A 20237-nucleotide genomic window follows, 5' to 3' on the forward strand; every position below is an offset into this window, starting at 1 on the left:
GCAATGTCAAACTAGGGGCTGTAGAGAGAAAGATTAAGCTTTGGGGGCAGGGGTTCCTACCACTGGGAGGTGCTGCCATCAAAGTTGGCTCAGGGCACTGTAACCCTTCGAGCTGGCCCTGAAGGTCTTACTGAGGGACGTGCTCAGGTATCTAAGTTAAAATCCTAATCTGCATGCACAAACCATGCTAAAAATGTTTTTAATTTTTCTGAGGAGATGGCATGAGAGTGGGCATTTCTAGGCTAATCAGTTAGCGCGGCTATATTACTGTTCACTAAATGATTATCGCAGGTTTAGTGCATGAGCCCTTACAGCTACAAAATAGGTGCCGGTAAGTGCCCATGTGCTAATTTTTTTAATGACTGTGCACTAATGGCAACTTTAGCACATGGCTGTTAATAGGGAAAATGGAAAATCAGCCATTTTCCAGCTATGGTAAAAAAAAAAATGGCCTTAGCACAAGGCTGTGCTAAGGCTCCTTTCTACCGCAGTTTAGTACAAGGAACATTTGGTAGCATGTTTTTAAAATGTTAGTCAGACAAAATAGATTTACATATGTTGTCCTATTAGTTAATGCATGTTAAGTTGATTTTCACACATTAAAAATCATTATTAAACTGAATGGTGAAATAAGCAAAAACAATTTAAAAAAATTAGATCCACCCACCTACCCCCCACCCCTTTTACTAAGCTACGGTAGAGGTTTCCACTGTGGCCTGGAACGCTAAATGCTCCGACGCTGCTCCCACGCTCAGAATTCTATGAGTGTTGTAGCATTTAGTGCTCCGGGCTGCGATAAAAACTCTACCGTGGCTTAGTAAAAAGGAATCTAAGAAAATTTTTGAAAATTCCAAAACTGAAAAAAAAAAAGAAAATTTTGACTTTTGCACATTCAAACAAAAACGTCACTGCCAATTTCAGACAATTTTTTTATTTTATTTATTTAAATATATTTATATGCCACCTCTCTAAATAATAAATAAAACATATACAGTCACAAATATGAGCAAATCACAACTATAAATACAGTCGACTCCACCTAAGTGCACGTCGGATAAGGCGTGGATAAGCGGTTATCCACACCTGATCACCAAAGTCCCGTTTTTGTTTTTTTTACATTAAAGTCAATGGACATAAACTCCAGATATTTGCACTTCTGATAAGCACACAATCTGCTTATGTGCACTTACGTCATAGGTCCCACTTCTGTTCTTTCACGTTACGTTGCATCTCTAAAAAGGAATGTCTTCAACTCATTTTTAAAATGTTCCAATAATGTCTGCAATCTCAGTGATAGAGGAAGGGAGTTCCAAAGTATGGACCATGCACTGAAAAACTGATTGTGGACAATGTCCTGATAGGATGGGATAACCAGTTGGTTTTGATTTGTAGATCTAAATGCTCTTGTGGGAGTGTATGGGATGAGATGTCGCAGTTTATCCGAAGTTAGTACAGTGGTGCCTCGCATAACGAACGCCTCGCACAGCGAACGCTGCGCACAACGAACTTCATGTCTTGCTTCCTACAACGAACTTCGTTTCACACAACGAAGTCGCCCGAGCTGCATCCTTCCGCGCAGGCACTGCACTTAACTGCCCTCTCTCCGCCTGGCTCCCTGTGCAGTGGCGGACCGTCGGCTCACAGGGGCCCGGCGCCGCTTCCCCGATGCTAGAAAAAAAAAAAAAAATGAACAGTCCCAGTTTTTGCCGCTGAGACTCTGCCCTCTCTCACTGTAAAATTAGACTCTACTTAGTCTGTCTTTAAATTTAAAAAATGTGTGTTGTTTTAAAAAACAATTATGTTTTTAGATGTATCTAAATAAAAATAATAACAAAAAATTTATCTTTTTTTATGTCATCTTAGCATATTTTATGCTACAGAACGAATTATTTTTTTTTACATGTATTGTTATGGGAAAACGCGTTTCACATAACGAACTTTTCGCATAACAAACTTGCTCCTGGAACCAATTAAGTTCGTTGTGTGAGGCACCACTGTATTTTGAATATCGGTAAAAGTGTCTTGTAAGTAATCCAGTGGGGTAATAGAAGCCAATGTGTTTTTTTCAAGAGAGGAGTAATGTGGTTGTATTTGCACATGTTATGGATTATTTATTTATTTAAAACCATTTTTTTTTTAACCTTTTACAAAAAAACTAAACTGTTTGCATCAATTAAAACATTCATAAGATAAAAACAAACCATATCATAAAATCTACATAATTAAGCAATTTCTTCTCTTCAAATGTCAACTAATAAATCGCAAGAGGACAATAGCAAATATGGTTAAGCAGATTCTTCAAATGCCTACTAATAAATCACAAAAATACAGTAATAAACATCTGAGTTTTTACCTGTTTCTTAAACTGAAACCGGTTTACATACAGTCGCAAATGACCCACCAGAGCATTCCACATTTTGACACCAGCAATACAGAAAGTCATCGTTCCAGTGTCTGCATAATTTCCCTGCGCTATTGGAATTAATAGCTTTTGATATTTAGATCGTAAAGATCTATTAGACTTATAGAGTGCCACAACTTGTCGAAACTACAGGCAATTCCTGGATTGAGAACGAGGAAGGTTTTAAAGCTGTTCTTAAGTCTGATTTGTATGTAACTCAGAATTTGTAATTTTAAGATTCTTGCTGCTTACCTCTGCTCCCAGCTGACAAAAGGGCCAACTGTCCCTCTAAGGTACAACATTCACAACCACACACTGTTCTTAATGTGACCATGCATCCTTCCTGAATCTGCTACCAAAGAAGTGTGTCTATGCTCAGTGAAATCAAATGAAGCTGCGACCGCATTTTTAAGTATAAGTCGTACTTAAGCCGGGCGTCTGTAACTCGGGGACTGCCTGTACCATGGTGTTTGATGGTAAATAGTCTGATGGATCACAGAAACAACTTTATGTTGCACCTGAAATGCAATTGTCAACTAATGTAATTGCTTCAGAATTGGTGTAATCTTGTGCCATCCTATCAACTCCCATTACACAAATGGAGGTATTTGGATCAATTGTAATCCTATGTATATCTTTCTGTCTTATTCCTGCATACAATGAGTAGTATATCACAGTAGCTTTATTTGGATCTGAGACACAGAAAGTGAGAAAACAGGTCTAATAATGATTCAGAAGGTTGTATCTTAAATTAATAAAAGCAGAGTTGTTTTCTTATTTTTATGGAGCAGACTGAACTACATACACTGTATCAGGCCACTGCTGATCCTTCAGTAGTACACTGTTTTTCTTTATCACTGTGAGGACAGCAGCGCTGTGTGGTTGCCCCTTCCTTTCTCCATGTGGTAGGCATAGCATGATGTGATTTGGTTTAATGTGTATTTCATTTTGTGCCATATGGTTCCACAGTACATAAATATCCATTAGCATATGTTTTGCACTGCAGGCAGCATCAGCAAACAGGTCTAGGACAATATCCTTCAAGGCTGCAAAAAAAAATGTCTGTATCAACATAAGAAAGAGACAACCTGACTAGAATAAAAATTGTAAGAAAACTGCAGACTACATGATCGTTGCTGCTCAGCAGTTGGCCAGCAGACAATGTTCCAGAGAAAGCAGTACACCACCTGTTGGAATAGTAAATTAAATACCGTAACATCCAAAATGTGCATGGCAAAGATCTTTTGCATAATCTTGCACCTAAGAATGAACAGTACAGCATTTCTGTTCCACCGGATGGTGTGGCCTCCACCTGCAACTCTTCTTGGCTAGTGATATCAGTGATTCTTATAGCAGTTATATTTTGAAAACTAATCATGGAGCTAGTCTTGCATGTCTGGTTTAGAGACTAACTGAAACTGGTGATTTTGGAATTGGCTGAAACCGAATCCATGGCCAAAATCCGTGGCTCATTTTAGACCAAAACTAGAACTAAAACTGAAAATGTGGCTCCCATCACTGTTGCTCCTGCAAGGTGTCCCCCCCCCCCCCCCCCACCCCACTTATCAAGCCAGCCTTCTACCTACCTTGGAAGAAAATCCATTTTCCCCCACCAGCCTGCTCACCAGCTTCACCCTTCTTCCCCATTCCTGTAGGCCCTCCCTGAGCCTATCTTCTAAAGATCCTGGTGATCTTAGTGGCTTCTTCAGGGTAGGAGAACCCCATGTTGCTGCTGCCTCCAGTGCTCCATATTCAAAATGGTGGCCACAACTTCCCACAGCAGCCTTGCAGGAAGAAGTTGTGGATGCCATTTTGGAATTGGGAATGGCATGAGCAGGAGAATTCTCCAGAAGTAGCAGGAGAAGGTGCAAAGCCTATGGGAGTGGTGGCAGTAATAGTTTAACCAAAAAACTTGGAGTAGGAGGAAGGATTCCAAGAAGGCCACCAGTTCCCAGCTGAAGCTATCAAGGAAAGCAGCCGCAACTCAAGCCCTGCTAGATTCAGAGCAGGAAAGCGGACCAGTATATGCTACAGCACAGACACCAGTGTTCATACCCCAGCGTTAAGAAGACAGGTACATATCATTTTTTTGATGCTCCACCATGTTATGAAGGTTCATACTAAGGACCCCTGAGGAAGGCACGTTATTGCCAAAACATGGCCCGTGTAGGGTCTGGCCTTCAGTCACAGCACCATAGATATTTTACATGCTCAAGAATTTCTATCCAATGATTTTATTATTATTATTTTTTTTTTTTTTTTGCATTATACATGATTTTGTTGTACTGTAAGGAAATTGTGTAATAAACTTTTTTGACATCTACTCTCTGGCAACCCAGGAACGGGTTCCACATTGTTTGTTATTTTTATGATCTCTTTTTTATTGTGGAACTATGGTCTATTCCTGTGGAGGTGGGGGCCATCTTTTTGACGTAGACCCTTGCATTGGCATTTTCATTTTTGGCAGTAATAGTTTGCCAGTGAACATGGGGACTAGGTAGGTAAATGTTTTAAATGAAGTGCTTTATGGTTAAAGCAGGAGAGCTGCCAACTTACTTGTTTCCAGAGAAGGATTTCAGGCTATTTTGGATTTCTGACAGCCTTATCTTGGTGCATTATGGGATCTGCAGCACAGATTTCAATAGGTAGAATGAAGGACTTCTAATAGCACACTCAGTTGGGATTCAAATTAAAAAACAGGGCTGTCCAAAAAGTGTCATTCCTAGAAATGGGTAATTTGGCAGCTGTGATGTAAGAGGCTGTGAACCAGGGAAGCTGGACAAGTCAATTTCCCCCTCTATTGCATCTGGTATAAACCAGAGATGTCAAGGGTGGACTGCCTCCAAGGAGAGAAATGTGTTTGAGGTATAAATTTTAAAAGTTTTACATGTGGAAAAAAAATGTACAAATGGAAGATGGAAAAGGAAATTATATTTGGCTTTGTTGGTACCTGTGAAAGGATATAGACAGAATGGAGGCAGCATTAGGACATTTTCCAAAGGAATTTGCCCAGGTAACATGACAGTTTAATTGGATAAATTCCCCAGGCTTAAGTTTTCCTTTCAATTTGTATGCACTTCTCCACTCCAGGCTAGATTTTCAAAGGGAAGCTCTATTTATGTGAGACTATCCCCACAGAGATGTGGAGGGGCATTTTCGCTAGTGTGTCTAAGTCCGACTTTGGACACATCCCGCAAGATGTCCAAATATCGGGGCAGGGAAACATCCATTTTTGAAACTGCTAGACATCCAATTTTTTTGTTGAAAATAACCTATTTGGATGTCTTGGCCTTTAGAATGTCTAACTTTTTTGGCCATTTTCGAATGGGGCCAGTATCTTAACGGACTGGCCATGCAGACATCCCAACAGGCAGCGAGGCACCTTAGGGGGGCATTACTGTTAACTTCACATAAAGACTGCTAGGTACATATTTCACCAGAACCTCCTTTTAATGTATAGCAAGCCCTCCAGAGCTTCCCAAAACCTACTATCCCCACTTGTCTATCACCTCAATAGTCCTTATGGCTACAGGTGTCCCCTATATGCAGGGCAGGATTAAAGCATAGGCAAACTAGGCATGGGCCTAGGGCCCAAATACTTAGGAGGGGCCCTCTCAAATGTGTAAGTCAAGGCAGAGTTTTGCCCTGGTAAATTAGCTGCTGCCACAGAAACGAGAATTGGGAGGGCGCAGAGCCATTGTTCACCACATAAATCTGTCTATTTTTCCTCACTCCCTGTGTACTGCTTTCTAGTCAGCAGGGGGAGCCATAGAGCAAGGCCTCTTACCTGCTGTTTCCTCCTTCTGCCAGTTTTCCTCTGTAGTCAGAATCATGCAAGGCTCCATTTGTGGGAGCTTTCAAATATATTTAAATTACAAAGAGGGGCCCCAACATACCTGTTTGCCTAAGGCCCAACAAAGAATTAATTCTGCCCTGCCTATAGGGCAGTACAGTAGGTTTTGCATGGGGGGTTTTAGGCTCACACTTTCCACCATAAATGTAGTGGTTAGAGTGGCTTATGAGTCTAGGTCCTCCTCTCTATGGTTTACTGGCCCAGGCTTCTTAAGACATCTGTGTGCTGCTCTTTTAGGCTTTTCCATACTAGGTGCTGCTGTTCTAGAGACTCAGGTATGTACTGTTCCATTTACACAGTGCTGCTCTTCATATACCAGATCATTGCCCCCCCTCTCTCATCTCTAACCACCATCACGTAAAGTTCTTACATTTGTTGCTAGTTCTTTTTCTCAGCCTGCAACAACTGCTTCATTTTACCCCCTTCCTATACCTTCTCAACATTCCCTCTCCCCACCCCCCAGGATACTTACTAGTTTCCTGGTTCCACTGACTCTCTCTGCAAGGCTTCTGCAGTGTGTGTGTGTGTGTGTGAGGAGTGTGTGGCGCAGTGGTTGGATCTACAGCCTCAGCACCCTGGGGTTGTGGGTTCAAACCCCGCGCTGCTCCTTGTGACCCTGGGCAAGTCACTCAGTCCTCTATAGCCCCAGGTACGTTAGATAGATTGTGAGCCCACCGGGACAGATAGGGAAAATGCTTGAGTACCTGATTGTAAAAACCGCTTAGATAACCTTGATAAGCGGTATATCAAACCTTAATAAACTTGACTTGAACTCCTCCTTTTTGTGACTAGAGCTTGCTCTGAAAACATCCAAAGTAATCCATTTTCCAAAATGAAACATCCAAAATATGAATACCATAAAATCAAGCACAAAAATGTCTATCTGGCATCATTTGTACAAAAATGGCCACACAGATGTCCTTGCAGAGCAGAAGGGCAGCTTAGTTATAGTGTGGTGGACTTTAAACAAAGAGACCCAGGTACAAATACCATCTTAATTCATTTATATATTATTGTGAGCTCACCAGGAACAGATAAAACCTACTGTACCTAAAAGTATACCTCTACAATAGCCATCATGCTTGCAGGTGTCTTATAACTTCAACAATAGGTATTTCAGTGTTCCTGGAGGGCTCACATATTTGTACAGAAATAAAAGAGTTAAAGTGGGAATTACATTGTTCAAAGTCCACTTCACTGACCATTAGGTTACTCATTATGCTTTTCGTACTGCTCTATTAGGAATGATCATAATACCTGAAGCTGTCATACTGTAGAGCCTGGTATCCACTGTTTCTTTCACTTCTTAGGGGGATGGGAGGGGGTCATTAATAAGGTGACCATATGTCCCGTTGTCCCGATCCACCGCTTTGGGACTCCGAAATGTCCCATTTTCAGGGACAGTGTCCCGAAGCTGTGTGCAGGGACAAGGGGACGGTCCCTCCAGCGCCAAACCCCCACAGTGTTCGCCGCGCCTGGCTAATCCTGCTGCTGCCGCCGATGCTCCTTCCCGGGCTGACTCCAGCATGCAAATTGAACCCACGCTCTGGGGCTCTAACATGTGTGTATGCCGACTTCCCTTCTTTTCCCTCTGAAACCAGAAATTACGTCCCGGAGGGAGGAGAAGGGAAGCCGGACGCACACGTTCGAGCCCCGGAGCAGGAGTTCACTGCGGGCAGCGACGGAGGGAAGCTAAGGGAGACACGGAGGGAAGCTTACAACTTGCTTCGGGCGTTCCTCGCTGCCGGGTCCGACTCCTGCCTACTTTCTGTTTCCGCAAAGGCAGGACCCGGCAACGAGGAAGGCCCGAAGCAAGGAAGAGCAGCAAGTTGTAAGCTTCCCTCCGTCGCTGACCTATGGAAGATAGGTCGCGATGGAAGGAAGCTTGCAACTCTGCCGATGGGAGGGATGGGAAGAGAAATGCTACTGCTGCACCCAAGGGGGGGGAGGGGGAAGAGAAAAGCTGCTGCTGCTGCACCCAAGGGGGGAATAGAAAAGCTGCTGCTGCTGCACCCGAGGGGAGGGGGTAAGAGAAAAGCTGCTGCTGCTGCTGCACCCAAGGGGGGGGAGAGGGGAAGAGAAAAGCTACTGCTGCACCCAAGGGGGGGAAGGGGGGAAGAGAAAAGCTGTGGCTGCTGCACCCAATTGGGGAGGGAATAGGGGAAGAGAAGTGCTGCTGCTGTACCCAATTGGGGAGGGGATAGGGGAAGAGAAGTGCTGCTGCTGCACCCAATTGGGGAGAGAGAGGGGAGAAGTAAGACCAGGGAAGGGAGAGAAGAGGAAAGAGATGCCAAGACCATGGGAGGGAGGGAAAGGAAAGGAGCTACCAGACCATGGAGAAGGGGGGGGAGAGATGTCAGGGTATATGGGGGGGGGGGGAGGAGACAGATGCCAGACCAGGAGGAAGGAAGGCGAGAAAGGAAGAAGAGATGCTAGATAATGGAGTGGGAGGGAGAGATGGAAAGAGAGGAGAGAGATGGGAAGGAGATAGAGATGCCAGACCATGGGGTGGAGTGGGAAGGAAGGAAGAAAGGAAAGGAGAAGAGAGAGATGCCAGAGCATAGAGGAGGGGGTGGAGACAAAGGCTGGAAAGCAGTGAGGGGGACATAGGAAGGAGGCACCGAGGACACTAAGGATATAGGAAGGGGCACTAAGGACATAGGAAGGAGGCACTGGGGGCACTAAGGACACAGGAAGGGGCACTAAGGACATAGGAAGGGGGCACTGAGGACATAGGAAGGAAGGAGGGAGGGAATAGAAAGGGACAATTGTTGGGCCTGAGTGCAGAAAGAAAGAAATGAAAGAAAGGATACACAGTCAGAAGGAAAGCAACCAGAGACTCATGAAATCACCAGACAGCAAAGGTAGAAAAAATGATTTTATTTTCAATTTAGTGATCAAAATGTGTCAATTTTGAGAATTTATATCTTCTGTCTATATTTTGCACTATATTTGTCTATTTTTCTATAGTTACTGAGGTGACATTGCATATTTTAAAGTCATCTGCCTTGACATCTTTGAAACCCCCAAATATAAATGATAATTAACATTTTCTCTGCATATAGTGTGCTTTGTGGTTTTAAAAAATTTATGGTTACCATTATGAATTAATAAGATATTATGAGTACATGAAAAATGAGTGGAAGAAATTGGGGGAGGAGCTGGGGCGGGGCTAGGGCAGGATTTAGGGTGTGTCTAGGGCAGGGTTGGGGGCGGGACTGAATATTAATAGATGCCCCGTTTTGATGAAAAAAATAAATGGTCACGTTAGTCATTAACTACAGGGAGATTAAAGAGGAGTCACACCTTCATCCCTTCAGTGGTCAGCTTCTCAATAAAGACACCTTTTTTTACCCTGAATGTGACTGAAAAAGTCTAGATAAAAATGTTCATTTTTTTGCCATAGATGTTTCTTCTCATTCCATTATCACTAAAAGGCATCCTAATTTTGGGCCTGCCCTAGTCCTACCCAAAACACACTACCACCATATTCCCTTACTATGTGGATGAACTGCAGACTAAAATGTCCAAATTCTGCCTTTTGAAAATCGTGGTTTGGATAGTTTTTATAGATGGACCTCTTATTGGCCATTTGGAGATGTCCATCTGCTTCAAAAATGAGTGCCATAGTCTCCTATATATCTTCATAGAAGGACCAAAGCATCAGAAATCATGCCAAATTGAAGCCATGGACATTTATACTTGCTTGCAAGCAGGTGTAGATTTTCATGCATAAAGTATGCGTGTACACATTTTCTCCTGGATTTTCTAACCCTAAGCCAATCAGGGCCCAGATCCACCATTATTTTTGGCTTGGGACCTTAGGCCCCTCCCAGTTCATCCCAAGATGTACTAGGAGGGGGAGGGCCACCATTTTGAAGAGGCGGCCCTATCAGCAGGAGGGGGTGGGCATCCCTTTAGCCGATGTTTCATCCAAAAAGGTACAAGGGGGTGTGTGGAGGGGTGTGTGGGGATGTCGGAGGGGTATTGGAGAGGTGTCAGGGGGGCTGAAGGAATGTCAGGGGGTGTGTGTGGGGTGTCAGGCTCAGTGGGAGAGGGCTCTCTATGGAGAAGGGTTGGGGGATTGGTGTGTGGGTGGGAGGGAGAAGAAATGGAGATCTCCCTGCCAGTTCAGGTGATCGCAGCAGGGGACTTCCTGAAGGGACTCCCTGAAGCCGCGGTTTCAGGGAGTCCTGCCAGCTTTGCTGATCGGGGATTCACCTGCAGCGATCAGCTGATGGCAAGCCCTGGACTATTTAGATTTTTAATTTTACATTTCTGACAGGGTAGGACAACTGGTAGGATGAAAATTGGTAGGAAGATCCTACAAACTGTCAGGGTCCCCCCAGAAAAGATAGGTGCCAGAAATGTAGACCAGGGTTTTCTAGGCCTACATTTCCTGTGCCTATCTGTGATGTGATGAATCACGCCTCCAAAGGTCTACCGGTGCCTAACTCCATTTCCGGCTTTAGCAACACCTATGGTGGCGTTAGGTGCCGGTAGGCACCTACAGAGGCGCAATTCCAGCACCTTTTGATTAGATGCCAGTAGACGCTTTAAATTCAATGCTCATTGCTGTTTCAGACAGTGCTTGCTAGCTAACTAACTTCTATTGGCGCCTAAGTTTACGCACCTGTTAGAGAATTTCCCTGTTTATAAACAATGAGGCCCGTATTCAGACTGCAGGAGTTATCCGGGCTTACTCCCATGGTTGTCACTGAGCCCGGATATTTAATACCGGGCTGTTTCCAGTGACCGGCATTGAATATCCGGTCTAGTATTGATTGCTAAAAATTTAGCTGGCCATGATGATATTCAGGGCTGGCCAGCTAAGTTTACAGCAGCCAAAGATAGACCAGCTATTTAAACGGCCCGATTTGGCCGCTTGACCATAGCCAGCCAGGTGTCTGAATTTCACAGATAGCTGGCTCTCCATTAACCTCTAACCACTAATATTCAGTGGCCATCTCCTACTGAATATTAGCACTTAGGCAGCTATGTGCTATTTAGCTGGCCAAGAGTCATTCCTACCCAGCTAAGTAGTGTTGAATTTGGTGAGGAATGTACAAAGATCATGACTCTATCCACGCTCTTCCAAAACTTCACTCCGGAACACACCTATATGCCCGTCTCATAACAGTAGACAGCTCCTTGGCATTGCTCTTATGTTTATATGCTTAACTCTTTGAATATGTTTATAAAGTACATTTTACGCACATAAAAAGGCCTTTCTGCATGAAAAATTATTGATAAAATTACCTGCAGTGTATCTTCAAGTATAGGGTTATCAGATTTGTAAAAAAAAAAGACATGTGACCCCGCCCTGTTGTACCCCACCCCCCAGCCCCGCCCCATTCAAACCTTATTTCTTCTCTTTCCCCGACTCCAGGCCACATTTGGAGGGCCTCGGCTCATGCACAGATGTGACCTGATGATGTCACACACAGGTGCGCTTGCTTGTGATGTCATGGCATTGCATCCGTACATGCTCGGAGGCCCTCCACACACACTTCCAGAACCTGGATAGACTGCTGGGTTTTGGAAAATCCATCCAGACACCCAGACAGTCTTGTAAAAAGAGGGCGTGTCTGGGTCTTCACGGACATCTAGTAATCCTATTCAAGTGAAGCAGCACTGGTAGCAGCCACATTAATGAAAAACTAGAAGCAGGGAGATTTCCTTGGTAAGAAGCCCAGTTGCAAATTGCTGATCTACTCATGGCCATTAATAAACAAAATCAATTTTCAAGGAAACTGAAGGGTTAAATGCAGTATCCATCTGTTCAATCAAATGATCAATCAAAGGTATGCAGTGTTACACAAAAAATGTACCACTTCTTCCCTCCCCAGGGATGGCTGCTCCCTATGGCATAGAAAAGGGCATACAGTATACCTCCAACACTTATTTTTGATAAGTGGTGCAAACTATATGCTAAATTGTTAGCACGTTTTAAATGTATAAAATTATTAAAATATTCATGACTTTCTTCAGTCCTATCTCCTTTACAACCTCAAGGGAACTGGCTTTGAATTCTTTTTACCAGCTTAACTTAAATAAATTGAGGTGTCTTTATACTGTAATAAAATTAATTATAAAGACCTTCAATTGATTTGGGAGCCAATTAACAGTGAACACGTACATTAATAGAAACTCATAACATAAAACCCGATACACAGGATCATCTAATCAGCACTTCAGATGTAAAACATGCTCCCATTTCTCATCTGAATTTCTATGGTCTAATCTGTAATTTTTCCCCCCACTGTGTTTTCAAGCTTTTATATAAATCAGGGCCAAATAATTATAATTTTAGGTGGTTCAGAATTAATTTGTTTTGATGACAGACTTCCCACTTTGTTTTTGATACAGAGCACAGAGAGAGAAAATGAATATGGTGTTTGCTCATGGAATGGACGGCAACAAACCTTCATTTGCCATGCCAACAGTATTTCTGTCGCTACAAAACAGCAGCCCTACTGACTTGTCCAAGCTTCTGGGAGACAATGACCGGTATAAGGAAAGCAGCAGGTCTGAGAAGAATAGCACAGCCTCACAGCATCTGCTGCCTGGGGAAATTGCTGTGGTGAGCATGATTTTTGGGGCAATCTGGCTGGTTTCTGTGTTTGGAAACTCTCTGGTGTGTTTAGTGATCCACAGGAGCAGGAGGACTCAATCTACTACCAACTATTTTGTGGTGTCCATGGCATGTGCGGACCTTCTCCTCAGCCTAGCTAGCACCCCTTTTGTGCTACTGCAATTCACCTCTGGCAGGTGGGTGCTTGGCAGTGTCATGTGCAAGCTGGTCAGATATTTCCAGTATCTTGCCCCTGGTGTGCAGATCTACGTCCTATTCTCCATATGCCTTGATAGGTTCTACACCATTGTGTATCCTCTGAGCTTCAAGGTTTCCAGGGAAAAAGCCAAGAAAATGATTGTGGCATCGTGGATCTTTGATGCAGCTTTCGTATCGCCTGCCTTCTTATTCTATGGCTCAGACTGGGACAACCACTGCAACTTTTTCCTGCCTTACACTTGGGATGGCACCATCTACAGCATCATCCATCTCCTGGTGGGGTTCTTGATTCCCTCCATTCTAATCATTTTGTTCTATCAGAAAGTCATCAAATACATCTGGAGGATTGGCACTGATGGCAGAACTGTGAGAAGGACCATGAACATAGTGCCAAGGACAAAAGTGAAAACCATCAAGATGTTCTTGATGTTGAACTCTATCTTCTTGTTGTCATGGCTACCTTTTTACGTGGGTCAGCTCTGGCACCCTGATGAGACAGATAGCCGGAAGAGTTCTATGGTGTTCATGGTTGTCACCTGGATATCTTTCAGTTCTTCTGCCTCCAAGCCCACCTTGTACTCTGTGTACAATGCAAACTTCAGACGAGGAATGAAGGAGACCTTTTGCATGTCATCCATGAAATGCTACAGGAGTAATGCTTACACCATTACAACTAGTTCAAGGATGGCCAAAAAAAATTATGTGGGAATATCAGATATCCCCGTACCAGCAAAAACAATAACCAAAGACTCTATATACGATTCCTTTGACAGAGAAGCAAAAGAAAAAAAGCTTGCCTGGCCAATCAACTCAAACCCACCAAATACTTTTGTTTGATAAGTTTTTTGATGTCTTTCCTTAATTGTTATGCAATGTTTTGGGAGGTTTTCAGTTTGAACATTTCTTTTCAGGTTCTGTTTCTCTTGTTACCATTATGTTTGAACTAAAGGCTCTTTTTATAAAGCCATTGTCACAATTCCAGCTTGCCAAATGCAATGAAGCCCATTCAGTTCCTATGGGCTTTCTTGCAATTGTAAAGGGAGCCCTAAATAATTGCAAAAGCTCTTTCACCTTCGTGTTACTGTAGGCTAGGGGTAGGCAGTTCCGGTCCTGGAGAGCCACAGGCAGGTCAGGTTTTCAAGATATCCACAATAAATATGCATGAGATAGATTTGCATCTCAAGGAGGCAGTGCATGCAAATCCATCTCACACATATTCATTGTGGATATCCTGAAAACCTGTTCTGCCTGTGGCTCTCCAGGACCGGAATTGCCTACCCCTGCTCTAGGCAACAAGTTTTGGTTGCTGAAGTTACACACTCACCAGCAAAAAAGCTCCAAAATCAGTAAAGAAAAAAAATCAATAAAAAGAAATGTTAAACTATTTATTAATATAAGCCCATGATACATTTCTAGTTTTCATTTTCATCAACAGGAATAAATCACATTGGGCTCCTTTTGCTAAGGTGCGCTAACGTTTTTAGCGCACGCACACGATTAGTGTGCGCTATAGCATGTGCAAGTGCTAGCTGAAAAATTACCGCTTACTTAAAAGGAGGCAGTAGCAGCTAGCGCGTGGGGCATTTTAACGTGCGCCAAAAGCGCTAGCGCAGCTTTGTAAAAGGAGCCCTTTGTTTATCTAGTTTTTGTTCATTTTAGTTGGCTGAAAAAATACTGACACTAGATCAAAAAGGCTGTACTTTTTTTTTGGAGCAGACGGTCATTTACATATTTTTTCACCCCAGCCGTAGGAGGGAAAAGATATTTTATTTTGTTAAATGCACTAATTTTGCTGTATATATGAATTATTATGTAATTGTGTCCTGCTATGAATTTTTTAAATGATTGTTTTGTGACCCTCCATTATCTTTGAAGGTCAGGAAACAAGCTTCAAAAGCCATCATCTTTCACATGAAAACAACATAGTAGATGACGGCAGATAAAGACCCGAATGGTCCATCCAGTCTGCCCAACCTGATTCAATTTAAATTTTTTTTTTTTTTTTTCTTTTTTTCTTCTTAGCTATTTCTGGGCGAGAATCCAAAGCTTTACCCGGTACTGTGCTTGGGTTCCAACTGCCGAAATCTCTGTTAAGACTTACTCCAGCCCATCTACACCCTCCCAGCCATTGAAGCCCTCCCCTGCCCATCCTCCTCCAAACGGCCATACACAGACACAGACCGTACAAGTCTGCCCAGTAACTGGCCTAGTTCAATCTTTAATATTATTTTCTGATTCTAAATCTTCTGTGTTCATCCCACGCTTCTTTGAACTCAGTCACAGTTTTACTCTCCACCACCTCTCTCGGGAGCGCATTCCAGGCATCCACCACCCTCTCCGTAAAGTAGAATTTCAACTGTTAAGCTTCAAGGTGCAGTCCTAAACAGAGCCTCGACCCATTCTTTCACATCAGGTTTGCAGGGATTTTTTTATTGGTTGATATTTTTTTAAAAAAATTTCCTTTTGCATGCACAGAGCAGCAGGTACGACTAGCCAACGTGCTGGGCAGACTAGATGGACCATGCTAGTATTTATCTGCCATCTGTTATTTTGTTGCTGTGTACAATAACCAGATCCCTGACAAATCTCTTGAAGTCTTTTCCCTCTGCCCTTAACCCTTTCAGGACCAAGGGACATATTTGTCCCATAACTTTAAAATCCTATAAATTTTGATTGGGATAGTCTACAGTTCTAAATTTGATATGTACGGATTCCATAGGATACCGCCTTTATGTAAACAAACTGGTTCCGACATTCATTCATTAGCGTCGTTGCCAGATTGACGAGAAGATTCACTTGCCACACTGTCCATAAGCCAGAAGTTTGATTTTTTTTTTTTTTTTTTAAATAATGATATTTCACCAAAAAAATCAATTTTTTGGCATCTGCAAGCCCTTTTTACCATAAAAATGTCGGCAAAACCACAAAAATTGGCCTACGATCCTTATGGTCCTGAAAGGGTTAAGAAGGAAACACAAGCCACTAGAAAATAAAGTTTCAGCTTGTTCAAATTAACAAGAAAGCAAAACAAATCTTCCTGGCGGACAAAGGAGTCTAATGGTAATGGCCATACTTTCTGCTGTTCTGAATGAGGAGGAGGAAGTCCAGGTCTTATTAACCTTCCCTAAGGTATAGGTCGCCCTCGCCACGATACCTTTTACAATTTGCTGTACGAAGAGTTCATGAAAACAGAAGAGTTCAGGACGTGCAAGCCACAGATCGCTCATAATTTAATTACCAGCATGTTCCTTTCTGTGTGCCTTACAAATAACAATCTGGGTAAGAGCATGAACCTTGAAGACTGGAAGCTTCCCTCAGCTCTGCCTAACAGCAGCTCTGCTGATTAAAGCTGTCTGCAGACAGAAATTCTACCTATGGCTCCCTCAAAAAGGGCTGTACCCTGCGATGCACTTTGCCTCCTGTCATGCACGTTTTTAGCATGTTATGTACCAGTAAAAGACATTTGTTCGTGAAGAAATGAACAATATACAAGCATAAAAAGTCCAACCCTTTTACCAAATCACTGCTGTTTCATACCGTACACTGTGGTCCCTCTTTATAAATCCCCTAATGTTCCTTGATTATAACAAATAGAAGTCTTGTCCTCCCCCCCTCCCCCAAAGTAATTCTCGTGCAGTGTGTTTTATGCCAGTCAGATTCAACTGTACTAAATTTTCTTTGTAACAAACTATCCAGACAATTTCATTTTACAAAGATTGTCTTTCTCTGCAGGAGAATAGCAACCAACTGTTGGGCTTTGTGTGTTAGAAGAAAAGGGTGATAAGGATACTGTTTTAAGGTAGATACTGTATATCTCAACTGAGCAAGGGCAAGAGCAGCCCAACAAGTCCCAAAGGCATGTAGATTTTTTTTTAACACAAATACTCAACATGGCCACATTTTGCCCAAAGGCTCCAACAGGGCAGTGGCGTAGTAAGCAGAGTGTATGTGTGTGAGGGTGGGGGGAGCGGTCCGCCCCGGGCGTGGTCTCCCGAAGGGCTTAGCACCCCTCCTCCTCTCCGCCCTGGGCCTCTCCTTGCCATGCCTATACGCCCCTTGACTTCCCCCGTACCTTTTTTTTACTTCCTCCGCATGAGGTTGCTGCCCATGTCGGCATTGGCACTCTCTCTGATGTCACTTCCAGGGCCTGTGCCTAGGAAATGACGTCAAAGGGCAAGCAGACACCAACATGGGTGTGCTGCTCCCGCCAGAGAAGTTAAAATGGTACAGGGAAAGGGAAGGGGGTATGTGCGTGGCAGGAGGGGATGGGGAGGGACGCCACCACCCTGGGTGCCGCTCACCCTTATTAAGCCACTGCATCAGGGGAAAACCTATGCAAAAAGGCTCTTCCCTTAAGAGCAATCTTTTTCCTACAAAGAACAAAAGCAGCATCTCTGTTTGTGCCTTAGAGCAGAGATGCTGCTATTTTGCAAAGGGACTGCTATTTTGTTCATTGTTGGAAAAAGATTGCTCTAAGGCAGTGTCTCTCAAACTGCGTGCCATGGCACAGTGGTGTGCAGTGGTTAAGGCTACAGCCTCAGCATCCTGAGGTTGTGAGTTCAAATCCACACTGCTCCTTGTGACCCTGGGCAAGTCACTTAATCCTCTCATTATCCCAGGTACATTAGATAGATTGTGAGCCCACCGGGACAGACAGGGAAAACATGCTTGAGTACCTGAATAAATTAAAGTAAACCGTTCTGAGCTCCCTTGAGAGAACGGAACAAAAATTGAATAAATAAATAAAGTACAGTGGTACCTTGGATTACGAGCATAATCCGTTCCAGGAGCATGCTCGTCATCCAAAATGCTCGTATATCAAAGCAAGTTTCCCCATAGGAAGTAAGGGAAACTTGCTTTGATATGTTCCCCCCCCCTCCTTCCCCCCCGAGGCTAGCAGCGCTGCTCTCCCCCCACCAGAACCGGCATTGCTCCCCCTGAAGGCCCCTCCCCGCGAACCGGCACCCCCCCCCCGCCACGACCTGAGGTCCCCCCAACCCACCCGAACCCTCTTCTTACTTTTCTGTAGCCTCCGCAGCGGCACCAGCACCAGCATGTCCTGTGCGTGGTGCCGGTGCCTGAAGATCTACTTCCTGTGCTGGGCCTGAAAGTTCACGTTCGATGTGAGAGTTCACGTTTGACGTGAGAGTTCACGTTCGACGTGAACTCTCAGGCCCAGCACAGGAAGCAGATCTTCAGGCACCGGCACCACGCACAGGACATGCTGGTGCTGGTGCCGCTGCGGAGGCTACAGAAAAGTAAGAAGAGGGTTCGGGTGGGTTGGGGGGACCTCAGGTCGCGGCGGGGGGTGCCGGATCGTGGGGGGGGGGAGGGTGCCGGTTCGCAGGGGGGGCGCTCGCAAATCGAAGCGCGCTCGGTTTCCGAGGCGCCGATTTTGCGAATGTTTTGCTCGTCTCGCAAAACACTCGCCAAACCGGTGCACTCGTAAACCGAGGTACCACTGTATGCACTAGAATAGATGACATGTATGTCGTGTACGCAAGAGTCTGTCAATGTTATGAGCATCTGTGTGCGTAAGAATACAACCGCCAAGACAAGCATCATTCTTTTATGTGATTGGTCCTTGTAAACTAACGTCAAGTAATTTTATTTTTATATTTTACGCAGTAGTTATCCTAACTTGAGCAACAGAGCAATCGAGGCTTTGTTACCATTTGGAACGTCTTATCTTTGCAAACTTGGATTTTTTTTTTAGCTCTGACAGAAATTAAATAATAATAATAAGAGAAAAAGAGAATGGCTGCAGATGGTGGATGTTGAAATGCGTGTTTGCATGTCGACAATCAAGCTGCATTTTGAGTTAATTTGCACTCAAAAACAAACACATCCATTGCGTTGATTAGCAATTCTATTTTATCTACTTTAATTTTACCATTGTTATATAGCTTAAATAAATAACTCTCTTTAAATAAATTAATTTTTTGTTAGTTTAGCAATTTTATAATTTCAATAATATTGTGTTGCGAAAAATAATTTACTCCATTTAGGGCTCCTTTTATGAAGCTGCGCTAGCGTTTTTAGCGTGCGCTACAATGCCGTATGCGCTAACCCCATGCTACACAGAAAATACTAACGCTAGCTCTATGGAGGCGTTAGCGTCTAGCCCGCACGGCATTGCAGTGCGCGCTAAAACCGCTAGCGCATCTTCGTAAAAGGAGCCCTTAGTGTGCCAGAGCTAAAAATGTTTGAGAGGCACTGCTCTAAGACAAATGCCATTTTGTTTCCCTTTTATCTTTACCCCTGACTCAGCCTTTGGGCAAAATATGGCCATGTCAGGTACTTGTTTATTAAACCGCATACCTTTTGGACTTTTTGATCTGCTCTTATGCTTTGCTTTGCTTTTTTTTTTTTTTTTTTTTGCTTATTTGCATATTATTGCTTCTCTTGTTCTGTTTATCTCAACTGAGGTACACTTTGATTGAATAGGTTTTTATATTACATCGTAATTAGAAAGACAAACTGTTTTATGTGTATCCTGTATATTGACTACTTCAATACTCCAACACTAAAGAATATTATATCATAAACTTCATATGCCGCTTATGGAATTTGTGCATTGGTCCTACATAATGCACTTTATATTTAAGGGAAAAGGCTTGGGAATTGTATACTGCCTTTTTTGTAGTTAACCCTTTCAGGACCAAGGGACATATTTGTCCCATAACTTTAAAATCCTATAAATTTTGATTGGGATAGTCTACAGTTCTAAATTTGATATGTACGGATTCCATATGATACTGCCTTTATGTAAACAAACTGGTTCCGACATTCATTCATTAGCGTCGTTGCCAGATTGACGAGAAGATTCACTTGCCACACTGTCCGTAAGCCAGAAGTTTGATTTTTTTTAAAAAAAATAATGATATTTCACAAAAAAAATCAATTTTTTGGCTTCTGCAAGCCCTTTTTACCATAAAAATGTCATCAAAACCACAAAAATTAGCCTACGATCCTTATGGTCCTGAAAGGGTTAACCACACTCAAACAGTTTACATACAGGTACCTCAAGCATGTTCCCTATCTGTCTCAGTGGGCTCACAATCTATCTAATGTACCTGGGGCAATCGAGGATTAAATGACATGCCGAGGGTCACAGGGAGTAGCACAGGGTTTGAACTCACAAATTTAGGATGCTGAAGCTGTAGCACTAACCACTGACTAGGCCATAC

At 43.3% G+C, this 20237-nt stretch overlaps 1 protein-coding gene across 1 annotated transcript in view; it reads left to right on the forward strand.

The window, feature by feature from the left end:
- The window catches only part of GPR19 (G protein-coupled receptor 19), a 52435-nt gene extending 38244 nt beyond the window's left edge, over positions 1 to 14191 (forward strand). The window contains exon 2 of the mRNA XM_033952745.1: positions 12624 to 14191. Within this exon, the coding sequence (XP_033808636.1) occupies positions 12624 to 13884 (1261 nt within the window). The 3' untranslated portion in view covers positions 13885 to 14191. The remainder of the gene's footprint in view (positions 1 to 12623) is intronic.
- Positions 14192 to 20237: the final 6046 nt, after the last annotated feature.

The sequence above is a fragment of the Geotrypetes seraphini genome, chromosome 7 (assembly GCF_902459505.1).
Source record: "Geotrypetes seraphini chromosome 7, aGeoSer1.1, whole genome shotgun sequence".
Taxonomy (NCBI): Eukaryota; Metazoa; Chordata; class Amphibia; order Gymnophiona; family Dermophiidae; genus Geotrypetes; species Geotrypetes seraphini.